Source organism: Equus caballus, chromosome 18, assembly GCF_041296265.1.
Source record: "Equus caballus isolate H_3958 breed thoroughbred chromosome 18, TB-T2T, whole genome shotgun sequence".
Classification (NCBI taxonomy): domain Eukaryota; kingdom Metazoa; phylum Chordata; class Mammalia; order Perissodactyla; family Equidae; genus Equus; species Equus caballus.
In genome coordinates, this window is record NC_091701.1 from 24878458 (window position 1) to 24906446 (window position 27989).

At 32.9% G+C, this 27989-nt stretch overlaps 1 protein-coding gene across 4 annotated transcripts in view; it reads right to left on the reverse strand.

Moving 5' to 3' along the window:
- LRP1B (LDL receptor related protein 1B) overlaps positions 1-27989 on the reverse strand; it is a 1824397-nt gene that overhangs the window by 617826 nt on the left and 1178582 nt on the right. For all 4 annotated transcript variants that reach the window (XM_070241833.1, XM_023622537.2, XM_023622536.2 and 1 more), the window contains 4 exons: positions 25067-25267; positions 19902-20147; positions 2290-2487; positions 573-777 (listed from right to left, as the gene is read on the reverse strand). In XM_070241833.1, coding sequence (XP_070097934.1) covers positions 573-777; positions 2290-2487; positions 19902-20147; positions 25067-25267 — 850 coding nt within the window. The remainder of the gene's footprint in view (positions 1-572; positions 778-2289; positions 2488-19901; positions 20148-25066; positions 25268-27989) is intronic.

Genomic DNA, 27989 nt, shown 5'->3' on the forward strand with positions numbered 1-27989 from the left:
TTCCAGAATCATGTGCCTTGTCTTTCAAATGTCCCCATAGTCAGTTTCTCACCACTGGACTCCTTCAAGCTTCTCCCAATTTTCTTTTAAACTAACTCCAAGTACATGCAAAATAAATAAAGGGTGAGGAGATGAACGTCTGTGACTGTTTGGACCAAAGACTGGCCCTGTGGGTTGCAACCATTAGAAACAATTACAGCAGCTCTTTGGCAGGTCAAAGAGAAATTCATTAAGTTACTGCTTCAAAATAGAATTGCAATAGCTTCCAATAGGGCCTAATGCCCATATTTATGCAAAAGCCATTTCTGTCCTCTAAAATTACCTATGTAAGCAATCCTATAACTAAACTTGTGGTGCTAAACTTAAACTGGTTGATATATATACAATTATATACATATACACACACACACACATACACACAATACATACACAATTATATATATCCACACAAATATATACGTGCACAAAATAAGCACTTTGATTCATAATTTTATGAGCTAGTTGAATTCAATATTAATTTGAAAGATTATTATTTACGCCAAAGTGAATCTGTGAAAGGCAAATTTCTTTACCCATATCTTGGGTCCAAAGCAATGGCCCTGGGGTGTTCCATGGCTCCTGCTATTAGTGTAGTTCTTAAAGAACCATCTAGTTTGGCCACTTCGATTTGGTCCAGATTGCTGTCTATCCAGTATATGTTGCCTGCTATCCAGTCAACTGTCAGTCCTTCCGGGGTAGCCAGGCCATGTTCCACAACCACTTCAATCGCACTGACACCTACAAAAAAGGGAAAACCAACACTTGTACCCATTCACGGAACGTGTTGAGCACAAAGGAAAAGGCCTACTTAGTAGCATTACAAAGTCTTTAAACATACTAACTTTGAGAAATATAGTGCAAAAGTTATTACCTGGCACAGAGGAAACCAAGAAGCGTCCAAAGTTAGAATTACTGATCATTCCCATCAGAAATTTTTCATCTCTTAAATCCTTTCAGTGACAGTAGAATAGAATTTTCAAACATCTCTGAGCTAACAACAATGTTGAGATTGCAAAAAAGTTATTTCTTTTTTTTGACTTTTTAGGCAGAACAAGGGATTTGGGGAATAATAATGATGTGCTGGTTAAAATCAGCGCAATTTAATTCAAATGTTGATTTTCAGGGGTAGAATGAAGAGAAAAAGTCCACCTGGGGCAACACGCATTATTATAGCTAGTCAGCTCTTCCTCTTTTTTGAAGCATGACAGATGAGATAGCTTTACTGCATTTAACCTTAAAAAAGACAACCCCAAATCACAGTCTCCCACCCCCTCTGGGGTCATAAGACTTGCAAGATATAACACATTTGCAAATAAGAGAAGGCATTAGTGTGGTCTAAATAAAAATAAGCACTTTGGTAGTGTCCACCAATATTCTTATATTTCTATTCCTTAGTTTCTTTTGGAATTTTTAAAAATTTTATTTTAAAGACGCTTTTTCTAATAGGATAACTCTTTGTAGTTTGTGACATTGCCAGTGTTTTCATGAGATATTTTAACAGTGTGTTGTTTTTGCTTTTTTTTAAACAGTTAACCATCTAAGCTCATGGATCTAAATCCATCTTTTGAAATCAGTGTCCTGCAATATTAGGACACAAATTCACACATTATAATTATATTGTGTGTTTAAATATTACCATTTTTCCCAAATTGCAAAGGTGACTTAAGGAAGAATTTAGATTTTGATAGACATATCTTGCTTTTGGAATGCTACACAGATCCAACATTTTCAAGAGAATTATTTTCAGGGGAATTGTTTCAAGAGAATTATATTTATCTCAAAGCCTTACTATGTAAGAAAGGGGTAGATTAGTAAAAGAGATAAGTTAAATTATGGCAAAAATATTTAGCTGGTATTAGCAGTCTTTGTAACAATTCATTATTTCTTGGAATTATGCTGACAGATGGTAACACATTAAAAAACACATTAAAAGTTATTTTAAATCACAAAAATATGACTACTAATCTTCAGAAGGCAGTCATTTTGTTCTTGTCAATAAATTTCCTCACCAAATGTACATGGAAAAGTCCACACTTTGAAAATGGAATGAATTGCAAAGGCCTTCACCGCTCCCTTCTCCCAACATGTGTTCACATATACACTTGATATCCTTGGTTTTACATACATGAGTGAGGAGATAAAGAACCAGAGGCCAAAGATTAATCAAAATTCCTTCTATTACGGAAGTTTTTCTGGAATTTTCAGTTAAAAATTAATCTAAACATTAAGTCAAAATTATAATATCTGTACCTCCACTTTCAGAAAGCTTGCCTCGGTATATTCTGTCTTCTACAACATCTGTCCAATAAAGTAAACTTTGATTGAAGTGAAAATCAAGTGCTATTGTGTTTCTTAATCCAGGAACAAGTAGACTATAGTCTCTTTTATGAAGATCAATCCTTCTGATCTCATGGCGAATAGAAAAGATGATGAAAGCTTCAAAAGGATCTGAAAATAAATTTATTTTTAATAGGCTTGTGAAAATATTTATATACTTTTGTAAGTGGAATAAAATGCTTGAGGTCAAAATCCATTTATTTAAAAGTATAATTTATTATATAATTCTCTGTATTAAACGAGTAAGTTCTTTTAATCCAAAATTTAAAAGAAACTTCAAAAACAAGTTTACGTGTATTCATTAAAATAAGATATAAATGACTTTTTCTTCCTTGGATTTCTATATACCTGATTCTGATTAGAGAACACAAGAATTATTGCAATTGAAAGACAAAATTGGAGATTTTCTGTTTTAGGGGAGTTTCAGCTGACAGTCCAAACTTCAGAAACATCACTATAGGAATTGCTAAGAGTTGGCTAAAACTAGTTGTGCTACTCTTAACCCATCACATGCCCTCAGATCCATGAAGGAGAGAGAGCCAACAAAAGAGGATTTCTATGAAGAGAGTTATTGGATTTATAGTTAAGAAGTGCTCCTCATAAGAGGGAAGATGGTAGCTTTCTTCACAGTCCAAGAAAATCATATCTATACCATTCCCACACTAGTTTTTAAGTCTGGACAGCGCCTGAGTTGGAAGAAAAGAGAGAAGCTTTGAAAACAGATATGAAGTTAAGGTTTCATATTCCCCTTTAGGGAAACTGATTTTCCTATCCTAAGTCTAGGCACATCCTCTGGATGTGAGCTGCTATAATCATCCCTGTCCACAGTGAGTGGCTGAAGAGGTGGATGTGAGACCTAAGTCAGGCTAATGGGTTTGTAAATTTCCAGAGAAGTCTTCAAGCTGGAGGGAAGAGTCTCATTTCTTCCAAGGTCACATATCTCCAGGCCAAGTGTTGCCAGTGTTGATGTCCTTGTAGTGTGCAGAAGTCTATTGTGATATTGCAGTAGAAGAGAAAAAAGCCACAAAGAATGAGACAGTGATGACCTGGGGAGAGACCTTGTCCTAAGGACGTTGAAATCCATACTTCCAATTATCCCTAAGACTGGTTTCTTCCTTCAAATCTCCTATTAGTTTTCCATGCTTTGAATATGTAAACCACTGCATTAACTTTTTCAACTTAATTTGAGCTGGGTTTTTGTCAACTGCAACCAGGTTTACTATTCTTATTAATCCCATTTCCTCAAAGAGGTCTTCCTTGATCAGTTACCTAATAAAGACCCATCACCATTATTCTATATTACCATAGCCTATTTATTCTCTTTGAAATATATTTTAAAACCAGTATTTACTTGTTTGTCATCTATCTTCCTCACTGGATCATAAGCTCTGTTAAAACAGGGATCTTGTCTGTCTTGCTCATTATGATGTCCCCAACACCTAGCATCAGGGAAGACATAATTCATAACAGGTCATAGATTTAGAAGGGTGCTAACCTAAGCTGGTTGTCCTTGGTGTAGGGGTGTCACTTGCCATTTTGTTTTCAATGGACATGAGTCTACTTTAGGAAGCTCTGATCAGCACATTGAATAAATATGTTCAGAGTGAAAAAATGCGGAGGAAAACTGAATCCACCTTAAGAGACTAGCTGATAGCTAGAGTGGGAGAGAGGCCTGCCACGATCAGCAGAGCCACCTACATGACCTGCAACTGACTGCAAAGTATAAGGAAGCCCAGCCGAGACCGTAAGAAATGCTCAGAAGGCCTGAGAACTTGTGAGCAAAAATTATGCATATTGTTGTGATCACGTAGGTATTGTGGTTATTTATGGCACAGTATTGTGGTGTTTATTGCACATTACTGTGACAATAGCTCACTGATACAAGATACCAAATATTTACAAAATAACTAATTCCAAATAGCTGACAATAGACCAAATACTCATACAATTCTAAATCTAGAATTTAGCACTTTCAAGTAAAGAAAACGGTTGTGTCGGATGTACAGTTATTTAAAAGAAAGAATATCTAACTTTGGATCAGGAGCCCTTGTTTGATTCTCTAGTATGAAAAAACTGCTTGCCCTTGAAAAATTCTTTATGTTTTTCAGGAATTAAATGAGCTTACCTATAAAATGGGATTAATGGTAACTTCCTTTTAATCTAACTTAAACTGTTATCAGAATCCAATTAAATGATGTATACAAATTTGTTTTATAAGCTGAGACTCATCATAGTAAATACAGTTGTGGAGGTAACTGTGATGTAGTCAAAAGCAATAGACTCGGAGTCAGAAAATGCACGTTTCAGACAGAGCTCTGCCACCAACTAGCTGTGTAAATTCGAGAAGTTTATTTAGACTCTGTGATCCTCAATACTGTTTTATTTATAAAATGCATAGCATACTGTGTTATTAGGATAATTAATAATTAAAAGTATGCATACTTAAAAATAATAATAGATGTTTAATAATTATTATGAATATTAAATTCCAAAGATTATTCAAAGGAATAAACAAAAGAGATATTACGTAAGAGAAAAGGCTGGGATGATGATACACCAGAAGAAAGTTGGATATTTCTTAGCACGTGCTGGAACTCATGACATTTCAGCTCTGGAGAGGTTCCACATCCTTTGGCTTATAGTTTGCCTTTAATCAAGTAGTAAATTATAGTGCAGCAGCTACTTGCTAGAGAAATTTATATTTAACACCTGTTTAAGGAGATACAGTTTTAAAATTGCAAAGTAATGACATGCTACCTCTTCCTTAGGAAACCACACTAGAACAAGAAAGAAATAAAAGAAAAAGGAAAGAAAAGAAATGCAAGTTACACCTTCACTAACGCTGGAAGACATCTGTTACCAAAATACCACAGTAGTAGAGGAAGGGCTGATGAACGCATTCGAAGAGAAGAGAGTTTCTGAGAGAGGATGTCTGCAGTTGTAGATATAAAAAAATTACTGGCAGAGCACAATTCTCAAAGGAGTTAGCACAACTAAGGGGCAAATGTCATAACCACTTTTTGAAAAAATGAGACAGCAGTAACAGCCTGATCTCAGGACCTTTCTGAGCCCATTGGCATTATACAGATCCAGGAGAAGGGTCTGAATGAAGAAACACACAGGCATGCAGTATGTCAGGTGAAAGAAATCAGGCTCAAAAGTCTACATACCATATGATTCCACTTCTTTGACATTCTGGAAAAGGCAAAACAATAGAGACAGAAAACAAAACAGTGGATGCCAGCAGCAAGGGGTCTGGGGAGGGCTTGATCACAGATTTGAAGACAAAAATCACTAGCCTTTCTACCAACAAGAGCCACCGAGAAGACAAAATGGAAAAAGAACAAATGCACATTAGCAACAATGAAAAAAGATAAGGAATATCAGAATAAACTTATTAAGAAACACACAAAGAATATATGAAGAAATTTTAAAACACTAATGAGAGGAATAAAGACGTCAAGAAATGGAAAGGTATATAGTATTATTAGATAGAAAAACAAATGTCCCAAAGACCTTGAGCCTACCTGAATTAATTTATAAATTTTCTGTGATGAAAAAGAATTACAAATACCATTCTTTAAAATAACACTAGATAATTTTAAAGTTTACATTAAAAAAGTGTGACTCACTAGGAAAATACTAGGGGAAATATATAATAGTGATTAACTCCAACAGATATTAAAAAACATTATATTTTCAATAAAAAAATACTTTGGGGGCCAGCCCTGGTGGTCTAGTGGTTAAGTTCAGCATGCTCTGTTTCAGCAGCCTGAGTTCGGATCCCAGGTGTCGACTTACACCACTTATCTGTTAGCAGCTATGCTGTGATGGTGGCCCACGTAAAAAGAAAAAAAGAGGAAGATTGGCAACCAATGTTAGCTCAAGGAGAATCTTCCTCAGCAAAAAAAAGAAAAGAAAAGAAAAAGACTTTGGTCCTGACCCATAATTAATTATAGGGCTGAGAATTATGATAGTTTTAGGGTGCCTGCAGAAGAAATTAAGTTGGAAAATTTCCTGACTTAATACAAAAAGTAATTTCCAGATAGCTTAATAATTTTGACATAACAAAATGAAACTATGAAAGGCTTAGAAGTCAATACAAAAGAAGTAGTTTTAGAACTCTAGAATGAGGAAGGCCTTTATGAGTTAGACACAAATCACAGAAGACCTAAAGAAAAGAATGACGTTTAATATACATTTAAAAACTTGTAGGAAAGCTAGCCCCATGGTCTAGTGTTTAAGTTTGGCTCTCTCCACTTCAGTGGCCTGTGTTGGGTTAACATCATTCATTGGTGGCCATGCTGTGGCAATGACCCACGTCCAAAACAGAGGAAGACTGGCACAGATGTTAGCTCAGGGACAATCTTCCTCAAGCAAAAAGAGGAAGATTGGCAACAGATGTTAGCTGAGGGCAAATCTTCCTCAGCAAAACAAACAAACAAATTGTAGGAGAAAAATAACATAAAAAAATCAAAAGACAAATGAAAAACTGGGTAAAATACTTGTAATATAATAACATACTAAATTCTCTAGTACATATGAGCTCCTATAAATTGACAAAAAATACTCAAATAAATAATGAGCAAAAGATATTAAATAATTCATAAGAAGGAAAATATAAACAATGTTTACATTTTAAAAAGTGTTCAATTTCTCTCTTAAAAAGATAAATGGATTTCAAAACCATGGAACTGTTTGAGAAGACACTATATTGATTAAAATGCAGATAAAAAGCACTCCAATATATTGATAATGGAAACATAAACTGTTGTAAGCTCTATAGAGAGCCACTTGGCAGTATCCATCAAAAGTTGAAATGTACATATACCCCTTGAGTAAGGAGGTCCATTTATAAGGAATTATTCTGAAGATATAGTTTTGCATATGGAAAATGGCAGATGAGAAAGGAAATGCTTTGCAAGATTATTTGGAGTAGCAAAAGATTAAAAACAACATAAATATTTATCAATAGATGGCCAAATATATAATGTACCCAGTCTTATGGTATCAGATTATAGGGCCACATAAATTAATATGATTGGCACAGATGTGCTGATATGGAATAATTTCCAATATTTTGTAATTTGAAAACAACAAGATGCAAACAGTGCACATACTATGACATCATTTAAGTTAAAAAATAAAAGATTTGTTTTAGATCTATATAAAGGTAAATCTTAGAATACTTCTTGAAGGATTAATGAGGAAATGCTGTTACCTGTGCCTTGGGAACTCGTGACTGGGATTTGGGAGTGGGAAGATAACTAACTTCACTTACTTCTTCATTGGTTCAACTTTTTATCATTTACATAAATTTTCCTATTAAGATTAATCATTTTTAAGAATAAAAATTCAAACCAGTAGTAGAAGGAATGATCGTTTCCAGCTTCTTTGAAACACTCATAAATAAAACAAAAATTGTTTGGACATGGCATATATGCTGAGCAAGGTGATTCAGTAGGACAAATAGTGTAAAACAAGTTTTTTCCCTTCAGGAGTGCTCATGTTTCTACTACAGCAATATTTAAAAGATCATTTACTAATCTTACTTTCATGATCTATTTGAGAAAGTATATTCTCTTGAACCAAAAATTACTGTCTTGTCTTTTACAACTGATGTAGAAAGAAATTCTTCAACACATCTGGGTTCTACTCTTGCCTCTGCTACAAACAAAGGAAAGTCACTAAAATTATGTAGGTCTTGTTGTCTTGATTTTTAAAATAAAATAATATTTTTGGTGATGCAACCACTAAAATTTCATGTGAAGAGTCTTGAATTATAATTGAATTATTTAAAAAAACAATATTAATATTAGCCAAAATAGACTTTAAGGCAAACAGTTTTTATAGAAATAAAAAGCTTACTATTATATAATAAGACAAACAACTCGATGAAATAAAATAAAAATCTTAAAATGGTGTGTGCCTAATAATATAGGCTGAAGATATATGAAGCAAAATTTGACAGAATTAAATGCAAAAATTGATAAATCCATAATTACATTGTGAGATTTTTATCTACAACTCCCACACAAACTAATAAAAAGTTATAATTACAAAAATGATTAAAACAACAAAATAAAAACAAAAAGCTCAACCCACAGGGAATATATAGAAATCTGTACCACCAAAATAGGAGATATATTCTCTTTAAGCACACATGAAGCATTTAACACAATGGCTATGTTCTAGTCCACAAGATAAATCTCAGGAGACAGCAAAGAATCAATCTAATAATGAACACATACTCTGAGCACAATGGGCTTAAATTAAAAATCAATTATAAAAACTACCAGGCTCTTCATATGCTTTAAAACTAAAAATAATTACTAAACCATTTCTTGACCAACAGGACCTCAAATAGAGAATTCAGAAATAAAGAGAGATATTCCAGCAACAAATATATAGATTAAAAAGCATGAACAATTAAAATTAGTAAGATAGAAAACCAGTTCCTGAATGATGGAGTAAGCACCTCTGAAAATACTCTTCTCCAGGAAAATACTAGCCAAATGGTCAAAATCACTTTTTTTCTAAACTCTAGAAATCAACCAAAGTCTAATAACAATCCAATGAATTTTTATTCAAGAAAAATTGCTATCAATAAGAATAGCAAGCTTTGTGGTGTTTTAACATGTACCAGTTCTATTCCCCTTTCCCCAGCTCCATGGTAGTCTTAGAAACAAACAGTTCAGAAGCCACTAGAGGGAGCAGATGGGTTTGGACCTACCCCCAAAGCCCAATTTCCAAAGAATTGTTCAATGGAGGAAGAACTGTCTTTTCAAGAAATTGTGCTGGGGGAACTGGATTTCCACTTGCAAAAGAATGAAGTTCGAACCTCACATCATATACAAAAATTAACTCAAGATGTATCATAGACCTAAATGTAAAAGCTAAAACTATACAATAGAAGAATACATAGGAGTATATCCCAGTGACATTAAATTAGGCAATAGCTTCTTAGCTATGATACCAAAGCACAAGCAACAAAAGAAAAAAATAAACTGAATTTCATCTAAAAAAAAGTTTGTGCTTCAAAGGACAACATCAAGAAAGTGCAAAAATAACCTAAAAAATGGAAGAAACTATTTCCAAAACACATATCTGATTAGGGACTTGGATCTAGAATATATAAAGAGCAATTATGACTCAATAATAAAAAGATAACCCAGTTTAAAAGTGGGCAAAGCTTCTGAATAGGCATTTCAACCAGGAAGATATACAAATGACCAATAAGCTCTTGAAAAGAAGCTTTATATCATTAGTCATTAGGGAAACAGAAGTCAAGCACAATGAGATACCACTTCACATCCTCTAGAATGACTATAACAAAAAGAAATGGACAAGAACAACTGATGGCAAGATTAAATTGGAGCCTTTATCCACCATTCATGGGATTTTAAAACTATGCAGCCACTTTGAGAAACAGTCTGGCAGTTCCTAAAAGTGTTAAACATTGAGTTACCATATGACTCAGGAATTCCACTCTTAGTTGTACACCCAAGAGAAACGATTATGCATGTCCACACAAAAACTTGTGCATGAATATTCACAGTGGTATTATTCATAATAAATAAAGAATAGAAATGATCCCAATGCCTATCAAGTGATGAATGGATAAACAAAATGTGGTATGTCAATACAATAAAAATACTATTCAGCAATAAAAAGAAATGAAATATTGATGTATGCTAAAACATGTATGAATCTTGAAAATAGTATCCCAAGTGAAAGAGGCTGGTCACAAAAGACCACATACTACATGATTACGTTTTTATGAACTATTCAGGCTAGGCAAATCTACAGAGACAGAAAATAGGTTAGTGGTTGCCAGGGCCTGGGGTAGGGATTGATGGGGAGTGACTTTTAATGACTACGGGTTGTTTTAGAGATGGGATGATTAAATTTTTTAAAAATTAGATAGTGGCGATGGTTGCACTACTGTGTGAATATACTACAAACCACCAAACTGTGCATTTTAAAAGGGTGAATTTTATGGTATATGGATTATATCTCAACCCACCTGTTATAAAAAAAAGAAATACGGTAATGAGCGTGGAAATTTGTAAAGAATAAAGAACTCTACAAATACTACTTTTATTCCACTCTTAGCCAAAAATCATATAATTTTTATTCAGATGAATCTGTACAACTACACTTAGCTCTGAAAATTTTTTGATCTAAATAAGGAAAGAAAATACAGCATGCTAACAATTTAATGCTTTTTCTTCCAGTGTATTTGTGCTAGTTGAAAAAATAGAGAATTCATTCTTTAAAAATTAATAAAATATTGAATTTCAAGAATTCAGAAAATACAAAAAGCAGTTAAACAAATTAAAAGTAAAATATATATAATTATAGAAATTAATAAGACAGAGAAAAAGATATCATCAAGAAATCCCAAAAACATTTGTTTGAAAGACTAATAAAATATAGATAAACCCATGGCAGGACTGATACATATATATATGCATGCATATACTTATATATGTACAAAGGAAAAATAGGAAGAATGAAAATAGGGAAACTATTATGGATATAGGAAATAAAAAATAAGGAAGTGAGATATATTCAATAATACATTTAAAAATAATAAAATAAGACATTTTCTAGAAAAAAGTTAATAAAATTGACTTAAAAAGAAACAGAGAATCCGAAAAGATATAAAATCATTATAAACATGGATAAATTAGTAAAATTATGCCCTCTAACCAAATGTAAAAGAAAAGAGAAAAAATCCCACATGACTCAGAATGATTTAGAGAAGTACCACTCAAAGCTATGTCCATAGACTGGCGCCAGTCTACAAACTGTTGCTAGTCCATAATGAGATAATTGCATAAATTGGGAGAATTCAGAAAATTTTATACCCATTAAAAGAGCAAGACCCCACCCATTATATTGTTTAGAAGTCTCAAAATTATTATAACAAACACTTACTAGTGCTTTCCATACAATACAATTATTCTTAAATTTTTATAAACCTCAATTTATGCAATCCTCACAAAGTCCTAAGAAGTGGGTAAGATTATCATCCCCATTTTGCTCAGGAAGAAATAGAGGCACCAAAAAGTTACATAACTAACATGCCGGAGTCATACAGCTAGTAAGTGGAGGAACACGGATTTGACCCATATTCTGTCTAGTGTTAGCAACAACTTGGAGAATTGGAAACTCTGGCAAACTGCTGATGGTAATGTGTATTTGTACAACTGTTTTGGAGATATACTTGGCAATAATAGAGATGAACATGTGCAACTGCAGATGTCTATACACTTGAACATGTGGTTCAACTTGTCCACATTTTCACAAGTAGACATCATAAGAGCATTCACTACAACATAGTTTGATGTAGCAAAACACTGAAAATGACTTCAATGACCATAAATAAGAGAGGATTGACAAAACTATAATCTTTTTATACAGTAGAATGCTATAAAGCAGTTAAGAGGAATAAATAGACCTATACAAAATACTATGGATAAATCTCAAAATCACATTTGTCAGCACGAAACTCAACTAGTTCCAGCTGGGTATATATGTGTATAACTTTATGAATTTTAAAACACAAATATTATATCATATATTATTTAAGAACACAAACTATTATAATAGATATACCCGTTTCACAAAAGTAGTTATCTCTGGGAATGGAGGAATATCCACAGAGGGTTTCAAAGTTATCTAACGTTTCATTACTTTTAGAAAATTGTTTTTATTGTTAATAGCAAATTTTCAATACTTTAAAAATTTGGCTCTGAATGCATTATTCTCCATTGGTTTCAAATAACTTTGAAAGATTTCATGGTAAAATGAAAGGTGATTAAAAACATACTTTGTTTCTCCAAACAGTAACATGACATTGACTATTTTATTAAGACTGCTTAAGGAGGGTTCTCAAGTTCTTGTATTTACTCTAGTCAGTTTTTGGTGAGAATATAGTTGTTTGATAAATATTTATTCGATTATGCTTGACTATAATAAACCAGTTTACCGAAAATAAAAAATCAAAGTGTAAATATTCAAATTCTCTCATATCTGAACTCTGAATCTTGATAACTTCTCCAAATGCCTCTATTTTTAAGATTTCTGTTGGTTTGTTAAATTATTATTTCCTCTTTGAGAGAATGAAAAAAGTTGTAATGAATAACCCAATATGTCTTTTCATAAACTAGTGGGAAATCATGAAGACTGAATTTTAAAATTCCAAGTATTACAATGATTTTTTTCTTTACTCAAAAAAAAACACCTCACTCTGTATAAAATATTTGAAGATAAAACACAATGAAGAATTTTCTGGTGCATTTCAATTTTGATGTAGGCATATTAACTTCTCTTGGGGCAAACTCAATTTAGAATGAATATTAGCAAACTGTGAAATAGTCATTCATTTTTACGACCTTCTAAGAATTTTTCCAGCATATCAGTCTCATAAATGACTGAATTTAACAGTCAAACCAGTACACCATTCTCTTAATATAGAAGTGGGTTTAAATTTTTCTGCTTTAGCATATTATGAGATGACCTATGTACAAAACAAAGATTATAATTTACATTTTTATAGTGATGAATTTCATGTTTATAAATGTATTACATCACAAGTAGATTATAAAAAATACTCAAAAGACTGTAGTCTTCTATCTAAAATTCTCCTATCTCTGATTTTCTTTTAGTCCCACTATACATTCGCATAATGATTTTTACAAGACACAATATGAAAGCAGTAGATGACTTGTCTAAGAAAAAGAGTCCCTCTGCAGCCATCTCAGGGTAAATTGTTATTATAGCTCTACAACTAGCAATTCTATATGAATCACTCGTGATTCTTTATCATACACATAATATCATCAAACAAAGTGATATTATAGTTACAATGCTTTCTCTCCTGCTATTTCAGAGTTTTTACTATCTTTTCTGTTCTTATATTTAAGAATTTATTTGAGTTTCTCTGTCCCCATCATCGGATACATTTCCTTTACACAGTAGAAACTTATGAAGTGGTAAATGGTCTGTCATTTCTCTGGCTCAATATTTATTATTTCCTTTTCTCCATTCCTTCAGCTATAGCTATATTGGGAATGAACGATAGCCAAATATTACTGAAGTGTGATACCCATGATGGCAGTGGACATAGAGTCTATGAAATGAAGAATAGGATAGACTTTCAACTATTACTCAAAGGTATGAATTTATAAGATTATGCCATCAGCTGTCCATCAATTTTTCCTGAGAGCCATTTGTTTGTTTGTTTGTTTCTCTCCTCTGAATTACTTGCCTGAGAATTTCTGGATATTTTTCCTCAATAGCTCTGCTTTATAATTCAGGTTTTTAAAAAACTTGTATATTCTTTCTATCAATAAGTGGTAAGAATCTACAGTTGATGTGTGTGTGTGTGTGTGTGAGAGAGAGAGAGAGAGAGAGAGAAAGAGAGAGAGGGAGAGAGAAGGAGAAGCCGAGAGAGGGAGAAAGAACAAGAAAGGGCAAGCTCACTTGGGTAAGGGATTGAGCAAAAAATCTTTGCATTTCTAGGACATAGCCCAGTGCCTTTTGCTAGACTGCATTTAATAGATATTTGTGATTACATAACTGAATCACGGATTAACTATAAGAATCAATGAATGAATATTAGCCCAGAAGACATTAACTATGGGGGAGATAAAAATGATTGTAGGAGGAAGAAAAGTAAGAAAAGGAATGAAACAAAGAAAGGAATGAGTGAGAGAAGCAGAAAGAGAATGAGGAATTGTTTAACAAACATCAACATGAATAAAATTAACAGATAGGTGACAGAATTGAGAAGATATTTGAAATGTCTAACATGTAGAACATACAGTTAATTCTTCCAAATCAATATGAATAGGCAGTAATCTTAATAGGAAAATGGCCAAAGGAAATGAAGGGATGCAAAATGCTAACAAGCATATAGATACTCAAACTCATAAGTAACAAGAAAAATACAAACTGAAGCAATGAAATATCACTTTACTCCAATATATTGGGGGGGGAACTAAAAAATTAGATAATTTTGAGAGCTGCCAAGGATGTGAAAACTTTGGAAGTGTACTGTTGGTACAGATGTAGACTGTTCAACCCTCTGAAGAGCAACAGGTTTTACTTACTCACAGTAAGAATAAGAACATCCTGTGAGTCTGTAATTTTGTCCCGAAGAATTTTTCATGCATATTTTAAGAATATAAGTAAATGTATGCCTATGGCAGTAGTATTTGTGCAAAGAGTTGGGGGCGACTTGAGTGTACTTATATGGTAGAATGGATAAACAAAAACAGGTGGTTACCTACCATGTGACACTACATAGTGGTTGTAAGCAGCAGATTAGCTGTATATATAGCACAGATCATAAAAATATAGTAAAAACTTACTATTTTAAGAAATAGAGGAAGCTTTTACATTGAACCAGCATTGCTGCAAAATTTTTATATCTTTCAAAAGATGTATAAAATAACTTGATTCAATTTTAGCTTTTAAGAAAGTTTGGGTGTAAGTGGTGACAGAAACAAGCTCCTAAAACATAAACTATTCAAAGGCATCATGGGAGTGTGAGGGCACACAGCACAGAGAAATAGATGAGGTATTTGTAGTAGGTTGCAAAAGCTCTTGCTTTGGAGTCAGGAGAAATGAAGGTCAAAACTTTGCTCTAACATTTCTTTGCCACAAGGCCCTTGGCAATGAAATAATCTTTCTGGGTCTCAGTTTCCATAGGTATCAAATCAGAGTATTAATAATATCTAATTGTTTTCCTATAAGCTATGAATAAATTACTCATCACATTTTAGATGCTTGATAAATGGTAGCTATTAATAATATTATAATAATTAACGAAGAAATGACTCTTACAGGAGGGAGTTTTGAATAGAGTATAGGATTCAAATTTCCAGAGAGAATGTAGATGATATTGTCATCCTGAAAGGTCATAGATGATAATGAGCAGAGCACATGAAGAAGAGGGTAAAATGAAGTGAGATATGTGAAAGTACTTTATATGTTCTTGGCCACTATGGATTTACTATCCTCACTAATGGAAACAGTAATAATGTGCTTAGGGTGGGAACCCACAGTGGAGGATAATGAAACATCAGTTTGGAGAGATAAAATGAACAAAAATGAAGAAGGGCCTGAAGAGCAGGCTGAAGAATTTGAGGTTCTTTCCATAAATAATAGAGAACTACTTTAAAATCATGGATGGAAACTGACATTTTAAAGTATCATTTTATTAAGATAAATAAAGGAATGGATGGCCAGATTATAAACGCCCCACAGCTTCCTTCCCCTGATCTCTTTATCTTTATCTGCCATTATTCTCCAAGGTAGCCCATTTGTTCACCATTACTTTATTCTTTTTCTTTCACTTTTTATTCTTTACTATATGTCTGATGCCTTTCAATTAATTCTCATCTTCCACATCTATATTTACCTCTTCCTTTTCAATAAAAATAATCCGTTGCTTCAAGTTTCAATATTCTCCTTGCAAACTGGAGAAACCAGAGGATGACAACAAACAGGCCAGAGAGGAGACTGCCTCCATCATTACAAGATATATAAATCCTGGCCTGTGCTGTGGCACAAATGATACTCAGTTAGAGAAGGCTGAATCCACGAAACACTGCAGAGAAAAAATTAGGAAATGGGGAGATGACGGGGGAACAAGAACTGGAAAAGTCAAAGATGAGGTTGTGAGCCCTGAAGATCTGAAGAAAGCTGGAACGAGTGACAAAACTATGGATAACTGTATGGATAATCTTAGCCAACCAATTTTGAGGTGAATTGATGATACTTACTGAAATAGAATTGGATAGTAGGAAAGAAAGTATAGTTGGGGATGTAAATGACATAGTAATCAGTTTTGAGGTGATGAAGATCTCAGAGTGAAAGGATTTCTCCAAGAGGATACACATAGAGGAATATGAGAATTAAGCTTTGGGTAATGGACACAGTGTACCAGTAGATGATCACTGTATTTATGCATTTTTACGTAATCTCTTTCCTAAAAAAGTGATGTAAATTGAAAAATAAATACAATTTTTTTTTTTTAAAGATTGGCAACTGAGCTAACGGTTGCCAACCTTTTTTTTTTTGCTTTTTCTCCCCAAATCCCCCAAGTACATAGCTGTATATTTTAGCTGTGGGTACTTCTAGTTGTGGCACGTGGGACGCCACATCAGCATGGCCTGATGAGTGGTACCATGTCCACATCCAGGATCCGAACCAGTGAAACCCTGGGCCGCTGAAGCGGAGTGCATGAACTCAACAACTTGGCCACGGGTCTGGCCCCTAAATACAATTTTTAAATTCTAAAAATGGAAAAATGAGAGAATAAGAACCAAGAAAAATACTGGTGGGAAAAGTTGACCTAATTTGGGCTAAGAGAAAATAAAAGGGAACGCTACAACGTTCTTTCCGATGTTACTAGAAATATGCTGCAAATTTTCAAGTGAGCTGTCTACCAAACAGCAAGGAAGCCAGAGATAGAAAAGAGATAGAAAAAAATGCAATCAGCACAATATTCTGGGTGTTTATAAGTAAAAAAAAAAAAAAAACCCCAATAATTTAGGAGAAAGGTGATTAACAAATTATGTGTTAAAGAAGGAACAGGTAAGGAACTGGTAAAGTGGTGAGATATCTAAGAAAAGTGAGAATTATGGACACATTGAATTAAAAAATAAAGATTACAAAAATAGTATTTATAAAAATAATTATATTTAACTAATAAGATGTTGAAAGTGAACTAGAGGAAACAGAATCGGTAGAGGAAATCAGCAAAAGTCAAATTGTAAAGTATTTAGGAAGGAAAGAGTTGAGAGAAATAAGAAAATATGAAATAACTACAGAGGAAAATTCAAGAGAAAAAAAGAAAGGAGGAGTTATGGTTCTAATTTGAAGCATAAAGAGTACTATTATTCTTTATTTTTAAAACACCAAGAAGAATAAGCGCAGGCATTGCGTTCAATACAAAGAATACATTTTAAAAACAAGGACTCCTCTTAAGAATGATGGAAAAAAGGAACAAAAGAAGAGCAAAAAAAAGGAAATTTTATTTTCAAAGTCCAATAGTTAATGACCAATTCATTGTTATTGAACTATGAATCTACTACAGGTTTTTCAAAAAGAAATAAAGTAAATGAAATACAGGATAAAATCATCCTTATAAATGAAAATTGGTTTAAATAAAAAATAGTTTTCATTACCTCACAAAACCTATATTATTTTTAATAATATAAATGCTGACAATGGTATTTGGTACACTATCTGCTTCAGGAAGGGATAAATTGCCGCAGGTTAGATTCTCCAAGTAAGAAACATTCCATATTAACTTTAAAAGGTAAAATATACTTTTGGTTCCCTCTTAAATTATCAACAAAGCCAGGTGTGAAATATAGCAGTTGTGACAGTGAGAAATGATATGGTACTGTCAGTTTCACTCTGAGCCGAGAGTAGAAGGCGGTCAATTCCATTAGGAGAATTATCTTTGTGCCTGGTTACTTATATTCAAATGTTGAATTATTCTAATACTGAACATGAGTTGTTACTGATTTCATAGAGTCCCAAACCACTAAAATAAGTCAATCATTTTGTCGTCTGTACCCAAAAGCTAGATATGGAGCCAATTCTCTTGCAAAATATGATTATAAATATGTCTGAGGTCAAAATTTGATCTTTTGTTTCCCTACTCCAAACATGTATACAAATGAAATGACTATTATCATCACAAAAAACGGCTATTTTTTTCAGCCCTTCATGTCAATTACTTTGTGCAAGAATCTTGGAAGAGAACAAGTTGAACAAATATCTGCTAATCTTATGCTTCTAGGACTCAAATTTTGACAGGAGAAAACAACCAGAAGATAGGATTTAAAATAAAAAAATAAAATAATTTAACATTCTTGGAAAACATATATATATATTTAGATTGCATATTATTTTTCCAGAACTGAACTGGCTATTATGTAAAAGACAAGAGAAAAATCTATAACTTGATTTCTGACTTCAAGATGCTTATTACTTCATCAGAGAGATAGAGAAGAAAGGAAGAAGATAGGAATATAAAGCAGCAAATTAAAAATGTGACCACCTATTTTCATGGACAATATATTTTAGACACAGAAAGAAGAAATAAGTGGAGAGCAAGAATATTTGGGAAAAGATTCCATTAAAGAAGAAAGACTTGAGCTAGTAGGTGTTAAGAAATATCCGGGATTTTTAGAGATTAAGAGGGGAAAGTACAATCTAAGGAGAAGCATCAACGTGAAAAAAGTTTATGATGTATGGTTTGTTAGCAGTCTGATGAAGCCTGTATATACCTTATCAGAAAGTTTTAAAAAGTACAAAAGCAGTAAGAAAAAGTTAAAAAAAAAAAGAGTATACATAGATAAAGGAATCTCACATATTGAAACACAGTTGTCAAAATTAAAAAAAAAAACACTTTTGGATGTAGTAATATAGGTGCTTTTCAAGAACAAGATTGAGCAGTGAGTCTAACAACTCCCATTATTGCAGCAGTAGTGGTTCTCAAAGCCTGAATTTAAGTGACATTTTGAGATATCAGCAACAACTTTAAAGTGATATGAATATGTCTATCACTTCTTCTGGAGACGCAGTCATAGTTGCTGCTAATAATTGGTCCGTGGCATACATTCACAATTGAAAGAAACGTGAACTTTCAGTGAGAGGTTAAAGAAAACAAAGGTGTAATGTTTTTCCCCAACAAAGTTCATGATCCGTTCAGTTCTATCCATGGACCTCTAAGTGTCCCGCGGACTCAGACTAAGAAGCTGGAGAAGACAGTGAGAAACCATCACTCATTAAGCACCTAAAGGGGGTGGGGCACAGTAACAAGTGCTTCATGTGATTCTTGCAACATCTAAGGGAGATATTGTTATAATGAGCATCAATATTTGAAAGATGAGAAAACTGAGGCTCAAGAAGTTTTATGTAACCTGCCTGGGGTCACATACATAATGAATGCTAGCTTTAGGAGTAGAGTTCAAATGTCAGATTCCATAGCCTTTGTTTGTTTTTCCTACTGTGGAATATGACCAAGAGAATCCGCAGCATGTTTTAAATGGGAAGTTAGAAGATGAACACAGCCAGAGTAAGGCATTGTTTTCAACAGTAGCAGAAGTACAATTGCCAAGTGTGGGACAGGGGCAGACTTTGGAGGGTTCTGAAAAGCACACAAACAGAAATAAAAGTAAATGCTGTGAATCATACAAAAATAAGCCCCTAGGGAGGAGGAGGATGAAAACAGTATTTAAGGAAAAAATAATCTGATGGATTGTAATGGTAACAATTTTTGTAACAATTTCTGACTGGAAGATTTTGGAGTGGCTCTAAAATACACATTATATTTAAATGACTTATGTAAAATTAGTTGAATCTTTTTATTAATTTTCTGAAGGTGTTTTTTGGATTTTTTTCTTAGGATCCATTCTTAAATATGGTAAACATACAAAAAACCAAAAAAGCACTTGCTATTCTTAAGTATAGCGAAACACGCATCTACTTACCAACACTTGTGCAACTCTCACCATCCACCTCCAGCTTCCACCCTTCATAACATGAGCACTTGACTGTGTGCTTGTGCTGCTCACACACTTGACTGCACTTCAGATGACTGCTACAATAATCCACAATTTCACATGTTTTATTATCTTTGTTGAGTTGAAGTCCTTCAGGGCAGGAACAGACAATTCCTCTTCCAGGAACAACAGAACAATGGTTGCTACAGCCTCCATTGTTCAGCGAGCATTCATCTATAAAAGGACGGAACAGATTACGGAGCATTAGCAATTGTTTGGTTCAATTTAATACTAATCGTTGAACTCAATTCTCTAAGGCTGAAATTAGAGCAAGGAAATTATAAGTGAATAGAAAAAACACCCTCTTTGGATTGTTTTGTCAGGGGTTGGGATAGGAATGATGAAAAAATCCATCCAATGACCACATATAATTCTGTATGATTGATTTGGAATGGAAGATTTTCATTTCTCTAAAACTTTGGCGTACACTTTGTTTTACCCCACACAGGTAACGTGAGTTCAGTCTTTCTATTATTACTGGAAAGATTATTCTGAGCCTTTTAGTAGTTATGTAAAATCAGTTGTTGAGGTCTTCCAAAAGGGGTGCACAAACATTGATGAGCTGAATATTTGACCGATATCAGTGTTTATAAATAAACAGCCATATAGAAACACATATATAATATCTCTATATCTTTTTCTAGATCTATTGTCTGATTTATAATGATAGCATAGAATGGATTAGTTTGCCCTTTACTGGCTGCAGTCATTTATTTTTAAGTTAGGTAAATTGTACATTGTTCCTTAAATATTGGTTATTATGATTAATTCATTGAGGCCACGGAATAATACACATACTCAAAAATGGTATTTCGGGCTGAAATAATGAGCAACTAGTATTAACTGCATGGATAATATGATTGGTTTATAAAGAAAGAGACCTTCGTTTCAAGGCAGTTGTAATTTATAATAGCATTGTATATTCACTTATCATTCTATGTCATCATTGGAGTGTAGATTCCATGAGAGTATACAAAATATCTGTTCTGTTTACAAATGTATAACCAAGAGCTCACACAGTGCATAGCATAAACAGTTAAAAATATTTATTGAATAAAAAAATTTAACAAAATTGTCCAAAAGCACATACCTATCTCAAAATTGAGCCAGGTCCAGTTGAGAAAATTTCAAGATGACATAATATGCTCTTGAAGAAAATAGCAGATAATGGTTTTTGCAACCACACTATCACATATTACTATGCACTTTTATGTACACAGTAATAGAGCAAAAGGAGATCCTTATTTCTTTGCTTTAAAAATATTTGTGAGTAGTTTTCAAAGCCTGTTTAATTAGGTATGTGTTGAGACTTGCTAAAAAAGAATGTTGTTCAGTAATTGCCAAATTGCAGTAATATTTACTTATGTACCTCAGATATTTCCTGCTGTCTATAGAAATTTATCCAGTTCAAAAACTGGGCTGAAATGTAAGACTTTTAAAAACATTTACTATACTTTTTAAACTTCTATATGGGTCAACTGTATTTCATATTATGTGTCACCATAAAAGAAGTTACAGTAATAAGAAAAGGAAAATGATTACATTAACCATTTTCTCTAAGAATTCAATTCAAGTTTAGTGTTATTTCAGAAGAAAAAAAAATATATTCATTTCTTGGTTCCTCCAAACCTGTTTGTTCACTTGTAATCATAATCATTTCAAAACAGCAGTCATTTCAAAGTATTTGCCCTATTTTAGTACAACTGACATTCTTTTTCAAGAGAATTACTGTAAAGAAATGTCATTGTACCCAGCAGGTGAAAAAAAAATTATTACCAGGCTTTTAGTTTATTTCAAATAGAACTGTTTTCTCAGTACTGAGGCCTCTCTTTCTGACACTATCTGTGGAATTAAGTCATAGATTTTAGGATAAACAAAATTCACATTGAAATCTAAAATTGAATATATAAATTTAATGCCAATACTTGCATAGCTATGCCCTTGTCAATTCTTCCTTAGGCCTAAACCTGTCATTGAATCCTGCAACTTCTTTTCACATTTTTTTATTACCTGACAAAGACTCTCTAATTCGCCAAACTCTAGTCAGGCTCCTCTGGGCCCTCTTTCAACTAGTCTTCAACCTTGGCCTATAAAAACTACAGACTCTCTGGGATAAGTACCATTTAACCAACCCAGATGGCCTAGTCACTTGGAACAACCCCCCTTCACACCCCTTAAGTGTCTTTCCCTTAGCACACTCCAGCCTTTAAAAAGTTTCAAGTTTTTTATTTCAGTGAAGTTGATTTCAGTTCACACAGGACACTCTTCCCTATTGCAATAATTTTTTCTGCATAAAATTTATCCTTATAACTTTAACTAGTGTCTATCTTTATCTTTGACTTATCCTTACAAGAATCAACAGTGAACTCCATTCTTGAATGATTCAAGCCTCTTCTCATTTGTTTCTTAAGTGCATATCTCTTTTCTCTTGAAATTATTTATAAATGCCCCTGAAAAACAATCTCTTCACTAAGATTAGGAGATTTATCTTCTTGAGGTAGCCTTTTTTCTTTTTTTGAACTTTATAGATTAGATTTGTTTGTAGAAAACAAAAACCATCACAACCCAAAGGATGGGATTTTTACATCTCAAAATATCTCCCAAATATTAAGCCTATGGATTACAAATCATTTTCACATGCGATATTTTTGTACAAATTTTACATGTATGGAGCAGGACATGAATCAGTCCGTGTTTCTGTTTTACAGGGGGCAGGGCAGGGGAGTGGGGAAAAAACAGCTTTTGTGGATATTTGGAAGAAGTAGACATGAAGAGGGTAGACCCTACATTTTCATCATCTACAGCAAATGGTTTTAAAGAAACCCTTTCAACTTTAGGTATCTCTCTCTAAAAGCCACTTCCTAGCTACTAGCCAATCCATGCCAAATATTTAAAGTTAATTCACTTGATATATGTTGTACATCCACTGGGTAAAAGATTCATTATGGCCATGGCTGCATCACTCATAAACCAAGACCTGTACAGAGTCTTGTTAGGCTGGAGGGAGTCTAACCTAGAACTGGTGAGAGAAGGCCTTGAAAACAAGAGACCAAGGTGTCATTTCTCTGCAGGGACCAATATTGCCTATAAGGATACCATCCGCTGAGCTGACTGTACAAAGGCGCACAGAAAAGCAGGCAAGAGAAGGAGAACCATAGAAGGCAATTCAATTTCTTGACTGTATTTGTTTTTGCTTTTCATCGCTCTAACTCTTCCTCAATTTCACCTCATAAAGGGCTGGGTGAAGCAACCTGTGTGAGTTCAATATGCCACAGTGCTGCAGTCAGGATAAAAATGTCTTTTTATCTTCTCTTGTACTTCCCTACTCAGCTTCAGTGTAACCTCTTCCACTCTCTGTAATCTTTTGAAATGTTTGAGCAAGGCTCCTTAGCCGATGAGTATAATGGTTGGATAAACAAGAGGTGATTTTCAATCTTGAAGCAGACAAAGAAATGAATTCAGAATAAATCCCTTTTCCTTTCTTATTTTCCCAAATCAGAGAGCAGAAGATAGGAAAATAAGGCTGTGCTTTCATATCATTCTGTTCATTTTTCTTAAGGACTGTATTTTCTCTTCTTTGCCTTTTGTTTACTTCATTTAACCCAAAGGGTGAAAAAAAGGTGGAAAAGCACTAATTTCTTTCAATACCTGTGGTGCATCAGGCATTATTACCATGATTTCCTGACAGATATCATCATCTCCGTTCTTGTTATGAGGAAACTGACATTTCAAGGAATTAAGCCACCTGCCTAGGTGACTTAATCGAAGTAACCAAAGAATAGAATTTAAACTTGTCAAAGTCTCAATTTTTTTCTATAATTACAGACTTTCAATTTTAAGAGCACTGATAGTTTCCTTCTTTTAGAATTGCTGTTACAACTTTCATGAGCAATCTTCACATTGTAATGCAAGAGGCAGTTCCATCCATCAACCTACTCCATCAAGAAGAACAAGCAAGGAGAGAAAGAAGTGAATAATGTAAACTAAGTCGGTCATCTTTTATTTTGTAATTTTTTGTTTAATTTTAGGTTTTTTTTGTTTGTTTGCTTGAATCTTGTTTAAATTTTAGCGTCACTGAATGAAGACTGTAGCATTTACTGTTTCAAGGTTATTTTATAGAATCACAGACTCTTTGGAGGAAAGGACATTTTATTACATAAATTGAAAAAAGAATAAGTCTTTTTTATATCACTCAGTGTGCTATTAATGCTCAATGCAGATCAAAATATGATAACTTTAGGCTTAAATGTAGTTGTCTTTCCCACTTTCAATCAGGCAGCTTCATCATTTCCTAAAGTCATTTTCTTACAGCCTCAAGTCATCTCCTTATTGTTCTTATCATTCTGTAAATTCTTCTTCATTATTCTATTGATGTCACCTTCTGTATTATCTAGAAAACATATTTTAAAAATCTACTGCTAAATCTGATCTTCCCACAGAGAAGGAAATGTAATTTTCTTTATATGTGTTGGTTGGCATAAGGTAATGGCTAGTCAAAAGTGATTTCAAAACTCAAAAGCTATCAGATTGAAATCATCATTCTAAGTAGATAAAGCACGCTAAAAAAAGCTGTTATATGAGGACTAAAAACTTCAGAGAAAATCGTAAAAAATTGAGTAATATTCAACTGGTTTCATTATCTAGTCTTTTCCTTCCCTCTTTCTAAAAAACAATTTCTATTGTAATGATTAGAAAGCATGACAAAAGCCACTGGGTAATAGTAAACTTCATCCCATAGGTCAGACATAACAAGATTCTTCTGTTCTGAAGGACTCACTGACAAAAAACAATCAGTTCAATTGTGGAAACAGCATTGACCATCTAGAGACATAAATGATGAGCACAGCTATACAATTGTTAAGTTAGTTGGATATAGGCTAGCCTTTTCTGCTTTACTTTCAGAAACTTCTGATAATATTTAAAAATTTTTAATGACTTACAGTGCCTGAAAAATGTAGGTAGGGTTCAATGCTAAAAGTTACATTTAAGGGGAATGGATGGAAGGAATGAATGCTACCATAATTAAGTATCAGCAAGTGGACTAAAATGTTCTAGTATCCAGAGAGAAGCAAATGCAGTGAGACATGCAATACCACAGAGATCGCCTTCATCAGACCCATCAGGGCAATCCTTTCTCCCGTTGCAGAGTTTCTCTGGCTGCAGGCAGACTGAAGTGTCATTAGCACAAGGGTACTTGGGTGGTCCACACAAGAAACTGTCACAGTCATGTTCATCTGATTGATCTTCACAATCAATATCTCCATCACATACCCATGCTTTGTTGATACATCTCCCTTAAAAAAACAGAAACAGCATGCATTTGATTTTGTAATTAAGTCACTGTAATGAGTGGTCATGACTGTCTTCAATCAGAAGCAGGATTACTTGCCGTTAGTGAGAAATCTATTTGTTGATAGTTTGACACTTTATTTTCATGACAGTATTCGAATAGTTCTTGCCCTGGTTCTTAAAGTGCTGGTACTGTTAAAGTCTTGATATTTTCTTTACTTTCAAGTTATTGTCTTACTGCATTTAAAGAAAATTTCTGTGACTAATTGAAAATTTAACTAAAATACTTTTAAAACCCAACTTTAAGGATACATTTGCATATAAGTCCCTCTCAGAGTCCTAAATTTAGGTAAATGCTATCCGTGTCTTTGGAGCCCTAAATTTAGTTAAATTTTTTATTTTCATGGGAGAAGATGTCCTTCTATTTACATTTATAACCTCAACACCTCAACAATTCACATCTAGACATATGCACAGTTCTTTTCATAAAAGAATATAAAATGTTACTAAAAATTTTGGTAGCTAAGGAATATACAGACAGAATTTATAGAAATATGTTTTTCTTTATTGACTTTGAAGGAAAAAAATAAAATGATATTGTTTAGCCAGCATATTTCAAAAGTAACAATATGAAATGCATAGAAAGCAATGGTCATTGTCTATGTAACGTTTTTTTTTATTGCAAATTATTCCTTCTTTCTAGATTATTTGTATTTTTCTTCTAATTGATTATCTTTTCTGGATTATAGAATGTTAAGGTGTAATGTGAATTTAAAAATGTACCTAAGGGTAAATACTACTTATTGGGTGACTACATACCAACATCTCATAAAATGAGTGGGGGAAATAAAAGGGAAATAAAAAATAGTAGATTGTATATGTCCAAGAGTCATTGCGTATTTAACTGTCTTCTTCAACCTTAAAGGCTACTAAATTTTGAACTAATTTAAATTCTAATGAAAAGATGTTTCATTTATAGATATATATTCATAATTCTGTATATCAGGATAGATCAAATAAGAAAAAAACAGAAATGATCACTTCCACAGTTAATTTAAATATATTTGATAATATTCAAGAATAATTATTGATCAGAATACTCTTGAAACAAGAATGGATGGATACTTCATTAATAAATGTAATATAAATTAAGAAACATTGTAAACTTTTGCCTTAATATTGTAAATAAAACTAATAATGTTATTATTTTATGTTGTTTTAAAAATACTACCTAATACAATTAGACATTAGAAGGAAATGAGGTATAAAATTAGAAAAGAGTATGTGGTTAATATAATCATATAATTATAAAATCAATAAAAACTAAATAAGAACTATAAGAAACTAAGCATTCAAAAAAAGGTAGCTAGTTTCAAAAATTGTATAAAAATCAATAGATTTCATATATTCAAATAGAATATTGTAGAAGAAAAGACCAATTAAAAAATTCACCATAAAACAATGTATTTTGGGTTAAACTAAACAAGAACTGTATAGAATTTATATGAAGAAATTAAAAAGTCTACAAGGAAACCTAAAAGAAGCCTTGGATAAGAATATAGTTTGGTCTTGGAGAGGAAGCATTATCACTGTAAAGACATTATTTTTCCCAAATTAATACAATCCCAATAAAACACTAAACAATACTATTGCAATCCTATGAGTATATCCTAAACATAAGAAAATAAAACTGCAAATATCATTAGAAGTCTTATAATAAAAAATAAATGAAGATTGATGATTAGGAAGTGTCATGCCAAATATTTAGAAGTTTTTTAAAGTAACAGTAGTTAAAACATTTTATACAAGAATGTCAATAAATAGATCAATAATTAAATAGTTTAGAGACACCAGAAATTGACTCATTTACGTATGTGGTTTAATATACAAAGAATTGGCAATTCAAAATACAGTAGTAGAGAAAAATTAATTACAAAAGTAATGACGTTGAGATCATTGATTAGTCATCTGGAGGAAAAACATAAAACTGAATCTTTATTTGAACCTTATGCCAAAATAAATCCTAGATAGATCCAAGAGTAAGCATTTCAAAATAATGAAAAACTAAACAAACAAACGTTCTAGAATAAAGTAGATGTTAAAAAAAAAAACTTGAAATGGTCATTACACAAACCCAGAGAACATAAAGGACAAATTGATAAACTTAATTTCATAAATTTTTGATTCCACATTGCAACAAGAAAATTTATGTACAAAGTCAATAAACTAGAAAAATATTATGTTTGACAAAAAGGGCATATAGTATTTCTTTAAAATACAAAGTACTCTTACAAGTCAATAAGATAAAGATGAATAACCCAATTCAAGTGCAAGATCCACAATGAATCAATAATGGCTTATGAACATGAGATGTTCAAAATACATTTCGATTAAAAAATAGTAAACCAGAAAAAGCAATTTGATACCATTTTTTTCTATCAGATTGATTAAGATCAAAATGTTGGATATTAGATACATTTGATGATAGTTTAAGAAACAGCTCCAGTGTTGAGGGAGCTGCAAATTGGGATAATCTCTCTGAGGGGCAATGTTATGAAATCCAGCAAATGAAATATTCATCATCTCTTCACCACAGTAATTCTAATTTTAGAATTTTTTTCATTAATATATTTGCCCAAATGCACAAAGATGCATATGCAAGGATACGTGTTGCTGCTTTGGATATATTAGCAAGAGACTGGTAACAAATCATCATTGCAATTCTGG